This window comes from Pleurodeles waltl, chromosome 11 (assembly GCF_031143425.1).
Source record: "Pleurodeles waltl isolate 20211129_DDA chromosome 11, aPleWal1.hap1.20221129, whole genome shotgun sequence".
Taxonomy (NCBI): Eukaryota; Metazoa; Chordata; class Amphibia; order Caudata; family Salamandridae; genus Pleurodeles; species Pleurodeles waltl.
The window spans coordinates 14,953,835-14,973,549 of NC_090450.1; the positions used below are offsets into that span (position 1 = coordinate 14,953,835).

General features: G+C 44.3%; 1 protein-coding gene across 2 annotated transcripts in view; it reads right to left on the bottom strand.

The window, feature by feature from the left end:
* Positions 1–3,748: 3,748 nt before the first annotated feature.
* The window catches only part of LOC138265236 (receptor-transporting protein 3-like), a 45,845-nt gene continuing 29,878 nt past the window's right edge, over positions 3,749–19,715 (bottom strand). The window contains exon 3 of one of the 2 annotated variants that reach the window (XM_069212808.1): positions 3,749–7,151. In XM_069212808.1, the coding sequence (XP_069068909.1) occupies positions 6,809–7,151 (343 nt within the window). In that variant the 3' untranslated portion in view covers positions 3,749–6,808. Of the gene's footprint in view, positions 7,152–14,270; positions 15,087–19,715 lie in introns of those variants that run through there. The other variant, XM_069212807.1, reaches the window with a different exon arrangement.

Genomic DNA, 19,715 nt, shown 5'->3' on the forward strand with positions numbered 1-19,715 from the left:
ATATTGAAAATGCTTCAGTTCAGAAATGATGAGACTGTGAAAGAACTATAACGAGTCTCTTTGAATTTACATTAAAGGCAGTGCAGGGTTGTACCACTGTTGAGTTAAGTTTTTGTTTCACTCTGAGGGTGAGGGCAAAAATGGATAGCTCGATAAGGACCCGTCTCAGCACCTGCTTTTTAGAACTGCCGGTGCTCAGGACCTGTAGGACACGGCCCACTTAAAGCTCCGTCCTGTAGGATGCTTTTATTAAAACTTGTGAAGCTGATTCCCATGGGCTATAGTTATTGGAAGATGATGTCATAACAATGATCTTTTGTACACCCTACGCTGTCCCCGGGGCTAGGATTGCACTATGTGCCTAATATAAAAATAAATACATGTGGGAAGGCACCCTTGTCGTTTGGATCTAGTTGGAACGGACCAGCGCTGGGGACGTGACGAGGTCCAGGCTCCGCTCCTGCATCTACGGGTGTGTTCAGGTAGGTTGTCAGTTTGAGAGGGGTCATGTGAGACAGCCGCTCATGGTCTTTCTGGATTGGTCAAAAGGGAACGCGAAGACCCTGAATGGGGAGTCTGGGAAATATTTGCTTCAGCCGAGATGGTGGGGAAGGGACAACCAGATGACAAGTAAGTAGCGCAACAAAGACCCCGCAGGTGCTGGGGTGCGGGGTGGCCCCTGAGCTCCAGGGGACCCTCTCAGCACAGTACACTGTGCACGGGCGGCACGCCCATGACTGGTTCCAGGGGGGAGGGCATCCCCTCCAGGTACTTTTTAGAGGGGCCTCTTCAAGTTTCGTTACGCCACTGGTGATTGACGCAATAGGTAGGCGCAATAGGTAAAATTGTGAGGTGAGTCCGGAGATCTTGTCGTGGGTGGAGAGGTGAGTGCAGAAAGGGGTGAAAGACTGCCACAAAACCCACCACAAAACCCCAAGAGCTCCTAGGGTTGATTAGGAGACAGTTCTTAGCACTGGTTAGATGGCAAATTCCCTGGCAAAATGCCATCACAGGTTCAGGCTGCCTCTACATAGTGCCCTGAAGCCCTGAAGCCCACAAGTCATTTACTGCACAGGGAGGAAAAATTATACTCAAATTAAATGCCTGGCAACCTTCAAAAATTATTTCAAGCTCCTCCTATTTGACCGACATCTTGGTTAGTTTACCCCCGACCAGACTTATTTACTTTCTCTACTGCGCCCTGATCCGCCTTCGTAAAACTCTTTATGTCCTCCCCCTATTGTTCTAACTGTCTCTTGTGGTAACTCCTGTATACATACACACATGTAAACATCCGAGCTTACCTACTATTAATGTAACCCGCTGTAACACGTGTGAGTTGTAAAGCGCTCTGATGCCTTTGGGCGTTACATAAAATTGCAAATAAAATAAAATAACTGCAAACGTGGGTATCACACATCACTACCTTCATAGAATTCAGTAACCTACAAATCGATCTAAGAACTATGTACTCGTTAGTGTATTCACTGACAGTTGGGGCTGGCACTATACAGCTTTTATTACATGGACATGTACTGCCATCTGCTGACCGGTGTGAGTACTATGTGCAGATAAACTGCTTTTGAGGACCAGATAAAGCGTTCATTGTTACAACCTTGATTTGTATTGTTGCAAGTGTATAGCATTTACTTAGTGGGGTTGTGAAGCGCAAACCCACAAGCATACCTTACGTAGGCATTTAGCAATATAACAACAGACCTGCCAACTGACACGGTGCCACCTTTTGTGTGTTTTATGTACCACCCTAAGTGAGGCGGGTATGCCCAGACACGGGTCCCAGGCACACTGTGTCACTGGAACCAAGCTGTACCTGGCTGATGAGCCCATAACTAGAGAGAAACTGGTCCCAGGATGCTTGTGTTATGGTTCATGGAGGATGCTGATCTGACAGTTCAGGCTGGGCTGTTCCCATTGGATCAGGTCAAGACTGTTTTGCATATGGCTCAGTCCAGAATGAGGTGGCATGGTGAGCAAAAGAACGATGGGTCGGAATGGTACCCCGAGCTATTGGCAGTAGTTTGACTTATTGAAAGCAGCTTCCCATCACCTTTTGTGTGTTTCATGGTCTGCTGGGCCAGTTTTTACTGTTGATTTTCCTGATAATAAAACAAACAACCTGCAGCAACCTCAAATTCATGCAGGTTCCTGTTCCTTGCAAAACACCTGTACAGCAGGTCTTTACAAGTTTCAAACTTACCCAGTTTCAAACATGGATCAATTTTTTACCTATCTCATGGTGGACACTTTAATTTTTGTGCACAGGCGAACTTTCTGTCCCAGTTTAACCCTGGTCGTGCTGTCACAGACCCTTTTATTCTGGAAACATTCTTATTAATGTGATACCCACTGCTGTGTACAAAGATGCAACAAGCAACCACCAGCTGATGTAGACACCCAGCTGCCCTGCAATGTGTGAATTACTGGTCAAGCAGGCTGGAGCTTCAGGGATTACTGGGAGCCTTTCTCCCTGAATTGCAAAGCATCTAATGGTTGAAGGGGAAGGGGTGTGCATTCAAGAACCGTGGGCTGAACACCATGGACAGTGTTTCTAGTGTTTCTCCCATTGTCAGGCTGCTCCTTAAGGAGATATGGGGAAGGCGGAGATGGCAGAGGGATGTCTTTCAGCCCAGGTCCCTGATATAAAGAACATCTGGCTTCTGCATCCCTCCCATATGGACTGCTTGGCTTTGTAGGTGTAAGTTTCATGCAGGCTGTCACATCCCTCAGAGAAAAGTTGAGCTGAAAGGGAGCTTCAACATTGTACTTGTTAAACCTGACGTCCTTCGTGGTGTTCCCCCAAACATTTTGCCCTCACTCCATTACTTTGCTGAACTTGTTTTTTGTTGGCATTAAAACTCTGTGCACTGTACTCCCAGCTAAGCAGTGTGAAAGTGCTTGCTCTCTCTTTTCAAAAACATGGTAAAATTGGACTGCATTTTTAGCACATTTAATTCATTTGTAAGTCCCTACTTAATGGTACGGCATGTGTCCAGGGCCTTTAAATTAAATGCTACTAGTGGGTCTGCACCACTGATTGTGCCACCCATTTAAGTAGCCCTTTAAACATGTCTTAGACCTGCCATTGAAGAGCCTGTGTGTGCCATGTTAAACTACCATTTCTACCTGGCAAAATAAACCATTTACCAGGCCTAAATCTTCCTTTTTAATACGTATATGTCACCCCTAAGGTAGGTTCTAAAGGCTCACAAGAAGTGTGCAAGATATTTAAAAAGTAGGACATGTGTGTTTAAGCTTTACATGTCCTGGGTGTGAAATTGCACAAAGGTCATTTTACAGTGTTGTAAGGTTTGTCTCCCCCATAGAGTAACACTGGGTTGCCTTATTACACTTAAAATGTGCTAATTTCGTAAAGGAGCAGAGAGAGAAATGCTATTGGTACATGTTTCCTATCAATATAGCGGTACTGTGTATTAGACCAAAGTGAACTTCACAATATAGAGACTTAGGGCCAGATGTAGCAAATGGTTTTACCCATTCTGTGTCAATGGGGAAATGCTTTGGTACTTATGGTCCTTAGTTCACATTTACCATCAGTAAGTGATACCAGGGTAACAGATGTTATTGGCAACCTCGAACATGACACTCTGACTCTCAAGGAATCTGTGGAAACTGATCTGAAACTTTCGTTTTGTCACTCTTGCATGCCCAAGGTAAACACAAGAAAGATACAAAAGAGCATTTTCAAACATTTACTGAAATGACTGTATATTTGTATAGGAAGGATGAGTGACGATTATTAGAAAGATGAGACATGGTACTGTAATCAGTATTATTAGAATGGTAAACAATATGAACAATTCAACCACGTTAATTGCTGCTAATGCCCTAATGGCCAAGAGTATAAACAGACGTGGGACCCTTGCATGTGTTAACGTCCCAAGTGGCCAAGGGTATGCCCAGGCAGGGGGTCCCTTGCTTGCTTTAAACAGGATTCAAACTATATCTCACTGAAAAGGCCCAACAAGGGTGAACCTTTGGTGGTGACCTCACCTGGCCGATCTGGATGGGCTGTTCCTATAAGGAGCCTGGTCACTACTTATTTGCATAAGGCTGGACATTGTCTAGAGGGGCACAGCACATGAAAAATGAAGGTTTCAAATTATACCCAAAGAGATTAAAAGTGGTTTGGACTATTTTCAAGAATTCCTTCCATCACCTTTGTCTGTTTGATGTAACGCTCTAGGTGTGGAGGGTATGACCAAAGGCGGTCCCTCTCTTACTGTGTCACTGGACACAATCTGCGCCTGACTGATAAAGCTTAATAAATCCTGAAACCGGTCAAGGACTGCTTATGTTCCCATCTGGAGGGAATCTCCCCTCGGAGTTCCAAAGGGAGGCAGGGTCAGTACTGATTTGCACAAGGCAGGCCTCTGTCTAGAGTGGCACAGTTCATGAATGATAATGGTTTGGAATGCTCCTCAGATTGATTGCCAATGGTAGAGACTATTTCAAGCATTCCTCCCATCAACGTTTGTGCATTTGATTAATGTTAAACATCCTCCTCAAGTGGTGCCATCTAGTAAGGGTGGCACTAAACAATTAAAATATGCTTGAGATGCTGCAGAGCTATTTTACACAATAAACAAGCATGGATATGACCTAATTTTGAATACCATTTAACTAGATTACTATTTATGTGTAAGCCATTCCTTCTTGGACTCTATGGGCCTAATTTCAACTTCGGTGGACGGAAGAACCCATCCGCTGAAGTTCCGACGGGGAGGTTGCCACCAATGTGGCTGCCCCCCGCCGGGGCCAATATGAGTTTCCCACTGGGTCAGCGGGCGGAAACTCAATTTCCGCCGGCTGGCCCAGTGGGAAACAGCCTACAGCATTGTCTCCGACTCGTAATAGAGTCGGAGGCATTGCTGTAGACCGTATGGTGCACCAGCACCCGTCGCAGTCTTCACTATCTGCTAACCAGACAGTGAACATTGCAATGGGGATGGCCAGGGGGATACCTGCACTTCCCATGCTAAGTGCATGGGCAGTGCAGGGGCCCCCCTGGGGCACCCTTTCTCCACCAGCCTTTTCACGGTGATGCTGCCGCCATGAAACCGTTGTCGGAGAAGGGACTTGTAATCCCCAGGGCAGCGCTGCTTGCAGAGCTGCCCTGGCGGATTAGGACTGCCAGCACTGCCAGACCGTCATGTCGACGAAACTGGTGGTGCTGGTGGTCCGACCGTGCCGCTACCGCCGCGGTAGTAATGTGGTGGTCAGACCGCCGCATTGGCAGCGGTTCGACTGCCACCTCAACCTTGGCAGTCATTTGGCCGCCAGGGTCGTAATGAGGGCCTATATCTTCAGCAGGTGCTTTAACCCACAGAGCTAGTTTAAAAGGTCTCCATTCTGATACATGGCCCAACAAGCAATAAGGTACAACTGACTGTCCTAGGTCCATCTTGCCTTCTCATCGCTCCTCAAGATCCTGGTCCTTACTCAGCACCTCCAATACAGGTTCTCTACCCCCCCTTCCACATTTCATTGCCAACGTCTGCTCCACCACCTCTCCCCTTCCACTTATTTCTTCCTCTTTTGAGTCACCATCACAGGATTACATCTGGACCACCATTAAGGTGCTCAAAGCCACTCAAGAGCTCTTAACTTTCTCTTTCATGTTTTAGTTCTGACGGCATCTTGTGGCAATGGAAGCAATCCAGAAATGAAGGCCTGATTTAGATATTGGCGGACCAGTTACTCCGTTACAACGGTGATGGATATCCCGTAAACTGACATCTAAATCCCATAGGACATAACGGGATTTAGATTTCGGTGGATGGGATATCCATCACCGTTGTGACGGAGTAACTCATCCACCAATATCTAAAACCTCAATAACATATGATGGATTTCACTTGAAGTCTCACTTTAACTAGGGATAGGTGAACTCTCAGATGTCCTTTAAAAAGTGTAATCTTGGGGTTCAACAGGAGAAGAAGGGAAGCCCCTGGTGCCTGACTTGCTTTGAAATTATAGAGAAGTATGCACACAAGGCACAGTTGAATAATAGATTGTTCCAAAGTGTGATTTAAAATGAGTTTTAATGACTATCTTCAAACGTTAGAAAGCATGATTATTGGTTCTGTTATTTACAAATGAAAAACCAGGACTGCAAACGTGCCTCTCCTTTGACCTGGAATCATATTTTTACCATAAATTCTCAGTTGTATCTGGATTGCAAGTGTATAGCATGTGAGGCTTCACTCTACTTAAAAAATGTATAGTCCAGGAAATGCCATTTGGATGCACACTTGTGCACAGTCAGAAGGAGTGGAAAACATTTGACAGAATGGTCAAAACCCATCAATTTGCAATTTCATGAAATTGAAAAAACAATTATTTAAAGATCTTTTCTCCAACCCCAAAGTTTTCAGGTTTTGATTTCAGCAAATCATATTGCTGAAAAATCAGCAAAAAATAAATTTGTGAGTTTTTTTCCACTGAAAGTAGTCAGCTGAAAGTTATTTTTGTTCTTCTAACACTATTTTTCCTCCATTTTCCCACACAATTAGAAAATTGCACATAGGATACTTTATCAAATTTCGGAACAATTTCATATTTGTTTTTAAATTATGAAAAAGAATTACCGCGATTTCATACCTCCCTAATAGGGGGCACTCCCAATAATGTCCCAAATCATAAGAGTGGTGGAACTGGCGTGGGAGACCCAGGGACAGGGTCCGGGACCCTGTGATCGAAGCCCATTGGAGCTTCCTCCTGGTGCCCAAAGAGTTTGTGAGTTGTTAGGGGAGCTCAGACACACAACTCATGCCTTGGTACAGATGCCCTGCTGGCAGGCTTCGCAGAGCTCCTTATGGTGGGGCGTCGTCCGAAATGTACTCGGAGGACCGAGGGGTGTACGCTCATCGGGATCCTCCACATGGTAGCAGTTCTTCTTAATTTTGCCAATCAGGATCATTAAAACTTCTTCAATTTTGTCGTCATTGAATCGTGGAGTCTGGTATTCTTTGCTGGTGCACTCGCGGCACTGCTGGCGGAAGGGGCGAATGAGTACCTGCCCGCGTTCGGCCCGCTCGCGCAGCCGGTAGTGAAAAACGATGCAGATCCGGGCAGAATTCCAGGAATGGGAGCAGTCAGAGCAGGTGAAGCTGCAGACAGGAAAAAAAGAACAGGTACAGAAAAATACGTACAGATCAGTGCCTTATGAGGTAACTATTGATCATTGATTGTATGCATGATATTCTCCAAAGAGCAATAACATTGTTTCCAGACTGAGATGTCAGTAAGAGGACATGTTCCCAAAGATAGAGCTGGGTCAAAGGCAAGGCAATACTAACCATCTGCCTTTGGCGCCACAAGCAACACCTGCCATATGGCCCTACAAAAAGCAGCCATAGCTTCCTTGCCAGTGGAGAGGAGCAGACCATAGTGGGGCAGAAATTCCTACACCAGAAAAGTGAAAAAACGCACAAGAGTCAGTAGAAATCCCAAACAAGCTTAGCAACGTTTATGCAACGTTTATGCTGCCTTCTGAAACTTTCCCTGGCCCACTCCACACCTTTCCAGGGTTCTTCCTGAATGTGTTCTTGAGTGATGTTATTTTACTTAGGTTGTAACTGATGAACACAGGGGGCTAAACACTTCTTTATGTAGGCACTGGATTCATACAACAAATACAAGTCATATTAAACATTGCTGTTGTAGGAAAAGTGTATTCTTCTTTAAAACAGAACCACAGGGAACCAGGAACACAAAAACCAGACTGCGGGAATATCCCCATTGGCCAGCAAGCCAGGATTAGAAAACATAAACACAAAAAAAACAGACTGCAAGAATATCACCATGGGATAAAAATTATTAACACAAAAACAGACTACAGGAATATCCCCGTTGGCCTGCAATCCAGGATTGGGAACCATGAACTCAAAACAGATTGCAAGTATATCCTTATTGGCCGGAAAGCCAGGATTGGGAATCAAGAACACAAAAAACAGACTTCAGGAATAGCCCAATGGGCCAGCAAGCCAGGATTGGGAACCATGAACTCAAAAACAGATTGCAAATATAGCCTTACTGGCCGGCAAGCTAGGATTGGGAATCAAGAACACAAAAAACAGACTTCAGGAATATCCCTATGGGCCAGCTAGCCAAGATTGGGACTTCTGAACACAAAAAGCAGACTGCAGGAATATCCCCATTGGCCAGCAAGCCAGGATTGGGCAGCGTGAACACAAAAAAAAAAAAACTGACTGCAGGAATATCCAAATGAGATAGCAAGCCAGGATTGGGAATCATGAACACAAAAAAACGACTACAGGAATATCCCCATTGTCCTGCAATCCAGGATTGGGAATCATGAACCCAAAAAACAGACTTCAGGAATATCCCCAAGGGCCAGCAAGCCAGGATTGGGAATCATGAACCCAAAAAACAAACTGCAGGAATATCCCCAAGGGCCAGCAAGCCAGGATTGGGAATCATGAACCCAAAAAACAGACTGCAGGAATATCCCAAAGGGCCAGCAAGCCAGGATTGGTTCACTCAGCTAATGTGAATGCGTCTGGGTTGCGAGTGATGGCGTTATAGCCAGCTAGATTCATTACATTTGCACTTTTTAACCATTCAACTTTTTAAATGTAATTAAATATGCTACTTGGCATAAGATTGGAGACTGCTGGCAGTGGGCTGAGGCTTCAGATAAGCTCTGTAAAAGTCCTACCTTTTTCGGTTGTGGGGTCTCGCCTCTTGTTCACATCTAGGATCAGAAGCAGATCCCTTTGGCTACCGTCTCCTGCAGGCAAGTTAAAAGCAGGCGCCGTAGTGTGCACCATACTGATTATAAGTAATGTATTTTGAGCAGAGCGGGTTACAGAGGGACGTCAGCATAAGGGTGGGCAGGGTTGGGAGCCAAGCTTGACCTCTCATTCTGTCTCTCTCTCTCTCCCTTCTTCCCTCTATCATTCATTCCCTCTGTCTTCCCTTCCATCCAATTTCTCTTTTATTCCCTCCTCTTTCTCACTATATTTATATTTACATATATTGCGCTCTTTGGGCCAGATGTAGGAAGCATTGTGCACGTCGCAAACACCGAAAATCGCTGTTTGCGACATGCAAAATGCTGTTTGCAATGGACAAAACGCGTTTTGCGACTCGGCAACCTGGTTACCAAATCACAAAACGGGTTTGCGAGTCGCAATTAGGAAGATGTGTTCCCTTCCTAATTGCGAGTCGCAGCGCAATGCAAGATTGCTCTGTGACCGCGAACGCGGTCGCAAACCAGTCGCAGTTTGCACCCATTTGAAATGGGTGGTAACCCCTTCGCAAAAGGGAAGGGGTCCCCGTGGGGCCCCTTCCCCGCTGTGAATTGAACTGCAAACATTTTTTCAGAGCAGGCGGTGGTCCTAAGGGCCACTGCCTGATCTGAAAAAAATTAAACAAAAGCGTTTCATTTTTCGTTCTTGTAATGCATTTCGTTTTCCTTTAAGGAAAACGGGCTGCATTACAAAAAAAAAAAACTGCTTTATTTAAAAGCAGTCACTGACATGGAGGTCTTCTGTCCGCAGCAGGCCACCATCCCTGTGAATGCTGCCACTCGCAAGGGGGTCGCAAATTGCGACCTACCTCATGAATATTAATGAGGTGGGCCTTTGCGACCCCCTTGTGAGTCGCAGATGGTGTCAGGGACACCATCCTACATTCCGAATTGCGACTCGCAAATTGCGAGTCGCTCTGTCTCGCAATTTGCAAGTCGCAATTCAGAGCCTACCTACATGTGGCCCTTTGTCTCTTCCTCTCTCTTCCTCTCTCTCTCAGTTTGTCCCTTTCTCTCTCTTTCTTTCTCTCTCACTCTCCTGACGACCCCACGTTGCCTGCTGCATCGTTGTTATGTTATGTCACGTTATGTTATGTTATGTTATGTGATGTTATGCTAGAGGCTCTTATATAGCGCAGCGACTCACTCCCGAAGGAGTATCTCGACGCTTGCTACTCAACAGCGACATTGTGCAATTACAACAACCAAGATTTTAGGAGTTTTTTAAACTTGGGGGGTCATGACAGGTGCGAATATACAGGGGGAGTTTGTTCCAGGGAATGGGGCGATGCAAGAGAAGCTGGAGGAAGTGAGGCAGGCTCAGGCAGCGCCCTGTGGCATCAAGAACTGGGCTCCAATGGCTCCAGTCCCCATGGCAACAGGCCAGGGGATAAATGACCAGACCGGCCCTCCTGATTGGTCATCAAATCACAACCTCTACCCAGCCCTTCCAGCAGCATCAAGGCCTGAATGCCTAAAGGAGGGTCTTATGGTGAGGAGAGTAGGAAATGTGGGCAATGCAGCTGTACTGGCACAATAATCAAATATATTTCATTTTACATTTCTTGTATAGTGCCACTCTACCAGAAGGATGTCAGTGCGCTTTATATTGAGACAACTTTGACAACAAATGTCTCAGATTGCAATTAACGTGAATTAAGAGATAGAAGGGCCTGCAGAACAGGAGAGCGCAGAAGGGCAATAGCCCAAGCAGCACATCTGCTATTACAGGGGGGAGGGACTTGGTAGAGATATTACTCAGTAAACAAAAGTGGGGCAGAGCGTGGGAGGAACCAAGCAAGAAGAGGAGCGCAGGGGGATCTGGAAGGTCGGTGTACAAATGAGGTTTAGCTGCTGGTGGTCCCCAAGTTCAAGTCATGTTTGAAAAGGAAAGTTTTCAAGTTTTCATTTTTTAAAGAATTTGTTGTCATTTTCATATCTCAGTTCTTCTTTGATGGAGTTGTAAAGTAAAATGATCTCATCCAGAGAAGGACCAGGAGGTAACTATATGTGTTTTGAGCTTCTTTATCTCAATCTAAGGGCTTGATTACAAGTCCTTCCTTATTTAACAATCCACGCACCATTAAAAGTCAGGGAGTTTTATTGCACCTGGTAATTACCAGGTATGGTAAAGACCACACCTTTGGATCCCCCTGACCCCGATACATTTCAGCAGGTCATACCTGCAGAAATTTAACAGCGATAAAGGCCTGATATATACAGGCCTTGGGGATTTTGATGAAGAAAGCACAAAAATCCTCAGGTTATGCCAATTTTTGAGGGCAAACCTCAAAAAGGTGCTACTTATTACACTCAATATTGGTTTTTAAGAGTTGCCACCACCCGGGGCACTCGTGAACTGAGGACCAGGTTTATGACGCAGATTACGTCGCTCTTGCCCCACACAACGTGATGCAAGAGCAATGCAAATCTTAAGTGAAATTTTTGAACCAACGCAAGGCCACCTTGCATGTCCCTGAGTGGCTTCATAAATCTCAAGTAATGCAACGCAGCGCAACTCACCAGGGAGACATTTCCATGGGTGTTGCATGGGTGTTTGCATGCGACATCCATGGATCTTGATGCATTCCCAGATTAACAAGAACTTGTAAACCTGGGAATGCACCAAAAAGATACGCCTCCCAGGAGAGGCGTAACTAGGTGAAATATGTTTATTTCTCCTTGTGTTTTCCTCTTTCCGTGTGTGCTGTAGAAAGAGAAAAAAGCCTCTCACGATTGTTTTTGTGCACAAAAACCTCCTGCACAAAAAGCAATCTTGCATGCATGATGTGGACACCACAGTTCCTGAAATGATGGGTTGGTACAATTGAGGCCAGTGGCTGACCAGACCCAGCTGGTCACTCCCTTCCACGCTGAACGTCCACTGTGCCCAGCCCCCTCCTCTGTGCAAGTCAGGTTTTTCACAAACATCCCTTAGTATTTTGCAGTCACATTGCGTCAGACTTTACTACCTGCTTTAATGTATTGCTTGACTAAGGACAATAATGCATGCAATCACTTATTGCATCTCTCATGGTATCCATAGTGTACCCCTTTGCACCACTAGCAGACAGCAAGCGTGAAACGAGGTGCGAAGATCCAGCGAATGAATGCGAGTTTCACTAAACTCACAAGAGGTGAAAAGTAGGCGAAACAATACTTCCTTCCACTTTTTTTCACACTTTGCACCAAACTCTCAATATCAGCCTGCCCATTACACTGATTCTACCATACTTGGTTAATGAAATATACTTGTTTATACTGAATTGTTACATTTTGTGGTATCTGTACCTCCTGGCAGCTCCATGGTTCATTTTGATCTGTTTATTACTTTGTTTAATAAGACTAACTTGTCAATATATTTATCAGGTTTGATAAAAATCACAATAATGTAAGGGATCAAGCAACGTAAAATCGTAAAAGTTCAAATGAGGTAATCACAAATCTAAATACAATTAAAAAACGCCTAAATCCTACACACACTTGCGACTGCCATGGGTTTGGGAGTAAAAGTACTGGCTAGAAAGGCGCAAGAGATGGAATTAATGCCAAACATCAAACACACAAAAGGTGTGTTTGGTGTAATGCCCTAATGGCCAAGAGTATGCCCAGACGTGGGACCCTTGCATCTGCTCGTGTTAACATCCCAAGTGGCCAAGGGTATGCCCAGGCATAGGTCCCCTGCTTGCTTTGAACAGGGCCCAAACTATATCTCACTGAAGAGGCCCAACAAAGGTGAACCGGGTCTAGGGTTGCTCATGGTCCCTTTTGGTGGGGACCTCACCTGGCAGTTCTGGAGGGACTGTTCCCATAAGGAGCTGGGTCACTACTGATTTGCATAAGGCTGGGTGATGTCTAGAATGTCACAGCACATGACAAATGAAGGTTTGGAATAGTATCCAAAACGACTGCAAGTGGTTTGGACTATTTTCAAGAATTCCCTCTATCACCTTTATGTGTTTGACGTAGCACCCTAAGTGTGGCGGGTATGGCTCCACGTGGGTCCCTCGCTCACTGTGCCACTGGACACAATCTGCACCTGACTAATGAAGCTTAATAATCATCCTGAAACTGGTCAAGGGTTGTTTATGTTCCCATTTGGAGGGATCCTCACCTGAGAGTTCCCACGGGAAGAACAGTCAGTACTGATTTGCATAAGACAGGCCCCTGTCTTCAGTGGCACAGTTGATGAAAAACAATGTTTTGGAATGCTAGGTACATTTATTGCAGGTGGGATAGACTATTTGAAGCATTCTTCATATCACCTTTTGTGCATTTGATTAATGTTAAATGTCCTTCTCAAGTGGCGCCATCTAGCAGGGGCTGTGCCACACAATTAAAACATGCTTGAGATGCTGCTGAGTTATTTTACACACAAAGCAAGTGGGGACATGGTCTCATTTCGAATTCCATTTAACTAGATAACTATTCATTCATTCAAGTCATTCATTCTTAGACTCAATGTCTCTAGCAGGTGCTTTAACCCACAGAGCTAGTTTAAAAGGTCTCCTTTCTGATACATGGCCCAACAAGCAATAAGGTACAACTGACTATCCTTGGTCCTTCTTGCCTTCTCATCGCTCCTCAAGATCCTGGTCCTTACTCAGCACCTCCATTCCAGGTTCTCCACCCCTCCCTTCCACGTTTCATTGCCAACGTCTGCTCCACCACCTCTCCCCTTCCACTTATTTCTTCCTCTTTTGAGTCACCATCACAGGATTACATCTGGACCACCACTAAGGTGCCCAAAGCCACTCAAGAGCTCTTAACTTTCTCTTTCATGTTTCTGTACTCGCGGTATGGTGGTGCAACAAAAGCGATCCAGAACTTATGGCCCGATTTAGACATTGACGGAAGAGTTACTCCATCACAATGGTGACGGATATTCCATCCTCTGATGTTGGAATTCCAAAGGACATAACGGGATTATGAATTCTGTAGACAGGATATCCATCACCGTTGTGAGGGGGTAACTCTTCTGCCAATATCAAAATCAGGCTCTGAGACCTCAATAACATATGATGGATCTGACGTGAAGTCTCATTTTAACTAGGGATAGGTGGACTTTCAGATGTCCTTTAAAAAATCTAATCTTGGGATTCAAAAGACGGAAAAAGGAAGCCCCTGGATCCCTACTTGCTTTGAGATAATAGAAAAGTGTACACCAAAGCCAAAGGTGAATTATGGACATCATTGTTCCAAAGAGTGGTTTAAAATACGATGTAATGACTATCTTCAAGAGTAAGGAAGCATGATCATCGGTTCTGTTATTTACAAATGAAAACCCAGGACATGGAATCATTTATTTACCATAAGTTCCCAGTTGTTCCTGGATTGAAGGTGTATAGCAGCTGAGGCTTACCTCCACCGTAAATATGCAGATGGTCAATAAAACGCCATTTTGGATGTACACTTGTGTGCAGTCAGTAGGCGAGCAAAACATTTGACAGAATGGTGAAAATCCATCAATTTGCAATTTATTGAAATTGAAAAAACTAATCTTTAAAGATCTTTTCTCCAGCCCCACAAAGTTTTCAAGTTTTGATTTCAGCAAATCATTTTAATGAAAAATCAGCAAAAATCAGTTTGTGCGTTATTTTCACTGAAATCAGTCAGCTGAAAGCTATTTTTGTTCTGCTAATCCTATTTTTCCTCCATTTTCCCACACAATAGAAAAATTGCACATAGGATATTTTATCAAATTTCGGAACAATGTCATTTTTTTTTTTAAATTATGAAAAAGAAGTTCTGTGATTTAATACCTCCCTAATAGGGGGCACTCCCAATAATGTCCCAAATCATAAGAGTGGTGGAACTGGCGTGGGAGACCCAGGGACAGGGTCCGGGACCCTGTGATCGAAGCACATTGAAGCTTCCTCCTGGTGCCCAAAGAGTTTGTGAGTTGTTAGGGGAGCTCAGACACACAACTCATGCCTTGGTACAGATGCCCTGCTGGCAGGCTTCGCAGAGCTCCTTCTGGTGGGGCGTCGTCCGAAATGTACTCAGAGGACCGAGGGGTGTACGCTCATCGGGATCCTCCACATGGTAGCAGTTCTTCTTACTTTTGCCAATCAGGATCATTAAAATTTCTTCAATTTTGTTGTCATTGAATCGTGGAGTCTGGTTTTCTTTGCTGGTGCACTCGCGGCACTGCTGGCGGAAGGGGCGCATGAGTACCTGCCCGCGTTCGGCCCGCTCGCGCAGCCGGTAGTGAAAAACGATGCAGATCCGGGCAGAATTCCAGAAATGGGAGCAGTTAGAGCAGGTGAAGCTGCAGACAGTTAAATAAGAACAGTTACAGAAAAATACAAACAGATCAGTGCCTTATGAGGTAACTATTGATCATTGATTGTATGCATGATATTCTCCAAAGAGCAATAACATTGTTTCCAGACTGAGATGTCAGTAAGAGGACATGTTCCCAAAGATAGAGCTGGGTCAAAGGCAAGGCAATACTAACCATCTGCCTTTGGCACCACAAGCAACACCTGCGATATGGCCCTACAAAAAGCAGCTAGAGCTTCCTTGCCAGTGGAGGGGAGCAGACCATAGTAGGGCAGAAAGTCCTACACCAGAAAAGTGAAAAAATGCACAAGAGTCAGTAGAAATCCCAAACAAGCTTAGCAACGTTTATGCTGCCTTCTGAAACTTTCCCTGGCACACACCACACACACTTCCAGGGTTCTTCCTGGATGTGTTCTTGAGTGGTGTTATTTTACTTAGGTTGTAACTGATGAACACAGAGGGCTAAACACTTCTTTATGTAGGCATGGACTGATACAACAAGGACAAGTCATATTAAACATTGCTGTCATAGGAGACGTGTATTCTTCTTCAAAACAGGACCACAGGGAACCATGAACACAAAATACAGACTGCAGGAATATCCCCATTGGATAGCAAGCATGGATTGGGAATCATGAACACAGAAAACAGACTGCAGGAATATCCCCAAGGGATAGCAAGCGCAGATTGGGAATCATGAACACAGAAAACAGACTGCAGGCATATCCCCATTGGATAGCAAGCATGGATTGGGAATCATGAACACAGAAAACAGACTGCAGGAATATCCCCAAGGGATAGCAAGCCAAGATTGGTAATCATGAACACAAAAACAGATTGCAAGAATATCCCCATTGGCCAGCAAGGTAGGATTGGGAATCGTGGACACAAAAAACAGACCAGTAATATCCCCATGGGCCAGTAAGCCAGGATTGGGAATCATGAACTCGAACAGACTTCAGGAATATCCCCATGGACCAGCAAGCCAGGATTGGGAGTCATGAACACACAAAATATACTTCAGGAATATCCCCATGGACCAGCAAGCCAAGATTGAGAGTCATGAACACACAAAAAATACTTCAGGAATATCCCCATGGACCAGCAAGCCAGGATTGGGAATCATGAACATAAAAGACAGACTGCAGGAATATCCCCATGGACCAGCATGCCAGGATATGGACTCAAGAAAACAAGAGCCAAGCTTGACCTCTCATTCATATTCATATTCATATTCATTCTCATTCATTCTCTCTCTCTCTATCTTTCTCTCTCTCTCCCCCCGACTTCCTGCTTCCCTCTATTGTTTATTCCCTCTCTCTTTCCTTCCATCCATTTTCTCTCTCATTCCCTCCTCTCTCTCACTCTCTCTCTCTCTCTCTTTATATATATATATATATATCTGTATATATATACAGGGAGTGCAGAATTATTAGGCAAATGAGTATTTTGACCACATCATCCTCTTTATGCATGTTGTCTTACTCCAAGCTGTATAGGCTCGAAAGCCTACTACCAATTAAGCATATTAGGTGATGTGCATCTCTGTAATGAGAAGGGGTGTGGTCTAATGACATCAACACCCTATATCAGGTGTGCATAATTATTAGGCAACTTCCTTTCCTTTGGCAAAATGGGTCAAAAGAAGGACTTGACAGGCTCAGAAAAGTCAAAAATAGTGAGATATCTTGCAGAGGGATGCAGCACTCTTAAAATTGCAAAGCTTCTGAAGCGTGATCATCGAACAATCAAGCGTTTCATTCAAAATAGTCAACAGGGTCGCAAGAAGCGTGTGGAAAAACCAAGGCGCAAAATAACTGCCCATGAACTGAGAAAAGTCAAGCGTGCAGCTGCCACGATGCCACTTGCCACCAGTTTGGCCATATTTCAGAGCTGCAACATCACTGGAGTGCCCAAAAGCACAAGGTGTGCAATACTCAGAGACATGGCCAAGGTAAGAAAGGCTGAAAGACGACCACCACTGAACAAGACACACAAGCTGAAACGTCAAGACTGGGCCAAGAAATATCTCAAGACTGATTCTTCTAAGGTTTTATGGACTGATGAAATGAGAGTGAGTCTTGATGGGCCAGATGGATGGGCCCGTGGCTGGATTGGTAAAGGGCAGAGAGCTCCAGTCCGACTCAGACGCCAGCAAGGTGGAGGTGGAGTACTGGTTTGGGCTGGTATCATCAAAGATGAGCTTGTGGGGCCTTTTCGGGTTGAGGATGGAGTCAAGCTCAACTCCCAGTCCTACTGCCAGTTCCTGGAAGACACCTTCTTCAAGCAGTGGTACAGGAAGAAGTCTGCATCCTTCAAGAAAAACATGATTTTCATGCAGGACAATGCTCCATCACACGCGTCCAAGTACTCCACAGCGTGGCTGGCAAGAAAGGGTATAAAAGAAGGAAATCTAATGACATGGCCTCCTTGTTCACCTGATCTGAACCCCATTGAGAACCTGTGGTCCATCATCAAATGTGAGATTTACAAGGAGGGAAAACAGTACACCTCTCTGAACAGTGTCTGGGAGGCTGTGGTTGCTGCTGCACGCAATGTTGATGGTGAACAGATCAAAACACTGACAGAATCCATGGATGGCAGGCTTTTGAGTGTCCTTGCAAAGAAAGGTGGCTATATTGGTCACTGATTTGTTTTTGTTTTGTTTTTGAATGTCAGAAATGTATATTTGTGAATGTTGAGATGTTATATTGGTTTCACTGGTAATAATAAATAATTGAAATGGGTATATATTTGTTTTTTGTTAAGTTGCCTAATAATTATGCACAGTAATAGTAACCTGCACACACAGATATCCCCCTAACATAGCTAAAACTAATAACAAACTGAAAACTACTTCCAAAAATATTCAGCTTTGGTATTAATGAGTTTTTTGGGTTCATTGAGAACATGGTTGTTGTTCAATAATAAAATTAATCCTCAAAAATACAACTTGCCTAATAATTCTGCACTCCCTGTATATATACATATATATATATATATATATATATATATATATATATATATATATATATATATATATATATATATATTGAGCTCTTTGTCTCTTCTTCTCTCTTCCTCTCTCTCTGTTTGTCCCTTTCTCTCTTTTTCTTTCTTTCTTTCTCAGTCACCTGATGCCGCCACACTGCCTGCTGCATCGTTGTAATGTTATGTTGTGTTGTGCTAAGAAAAGGGGGGAAGGAGGGTTTGATGGGACTGGGTCTATCCTCCTTAGAACTTCGGTAATTGTACAAAAAGGCACAGTCCGAATGAACTTCCACAGGGAGAAAAAAAAAAAATTTGTATGAAAAACTCTCACCCACCAGGGTTACCCCTTGGTGGCATGCTTCACCATTGGGTTTCCTCCTGTTGTGCTGCAGAACGAGGTGTGATGTGACCGACGGAATACGTGGGAGCACTGTTGGTTTCAACAATGTGAATGCTAAAAGAGATAGGAGTGGTCGGGTCTTGGTGAGTTAACAATACCGCACTCTGGATGATATTACTAATTTAATACGTCTCACAGGGGTGGTATGATTAAAAAGGGGTGTTGGGAGGGAGGGTATGTTATGAACCTTACCTCCTAAATGGTCTACATGTTTCAGAGTCTACCCCTAGACTCCTCATCAGGACCAAGGTGAACTCCCTAGTGTCACTATTACTACATGCTCTGTGGTGTGGTTAATATATACAACTAAATTAAATTAAATAATACCGTAGGTATTGATGTTCTGCTGGACAAACCTGTGGAAGGAAGAAAGAATAAAAGAGTAAAAGTTGCTAATTGCATCTCTCAGGGGTGTGGTGCTACTGCCACCATCACCCTGCCCAGTGGCACTTGTGATCCACATAGAAAAACAAATACGAGACATACTACATATAGAAACACTACAACACACTTCAACATGTGAGGCACCTCTAAGAAAACACACGTGGTTCATGCGTGACCTACTTTTAGTGTCTACGCTATTCGCCTCTTAAATCATCCGGAGGGGGGTGTGCTTGTAGTCAATGGAAATGTGGTTGCAAAACCTTAATGCATTTGCAAATTGGAAGGGGTCCCCCCTTTGTCATTGTTGGAAAAACATTATTAAGAGCAGGCAGGGTCCCACGGACCACTGCCTGCTCTTAAAAATGAAAACAAAACGTTTTATTTTTTATTGTTGAAACTCATCCAGTTTTTCTTTAAGGAGAATGGTTTGCGTTTCAGCAAAAAAAAAAAAAAAATCCTTTATTTAAAGGCAATCACACATCTCAGTAGGCCCCCATCCCTGTGATGGCAGTCATTCCTTATGAGTCCCAAACTGTGACCTACATCATTAATATTCATGGGGGAGGTCGATTTTCGACCCACTGGGCATCGCAAGTATGAAACAAAAAGTTTTATACACATGGAATATCAATTTCCAAATAGCGAGTTAGATAAAATCGCTGTTTCTACTCCATCTACATCTAGCCCACAGACTGATAAATAAATACCTGTTATGCATCCTATGCCTCATTTGAAGGTGAAAATGCAGAATAAGGTACTTGCCTCATGTGTGACATACCCCAGTCTGTGTGAATGTTATTTGTCACATGTGGTAAATACCTCACCCGGTTTCACCCATTT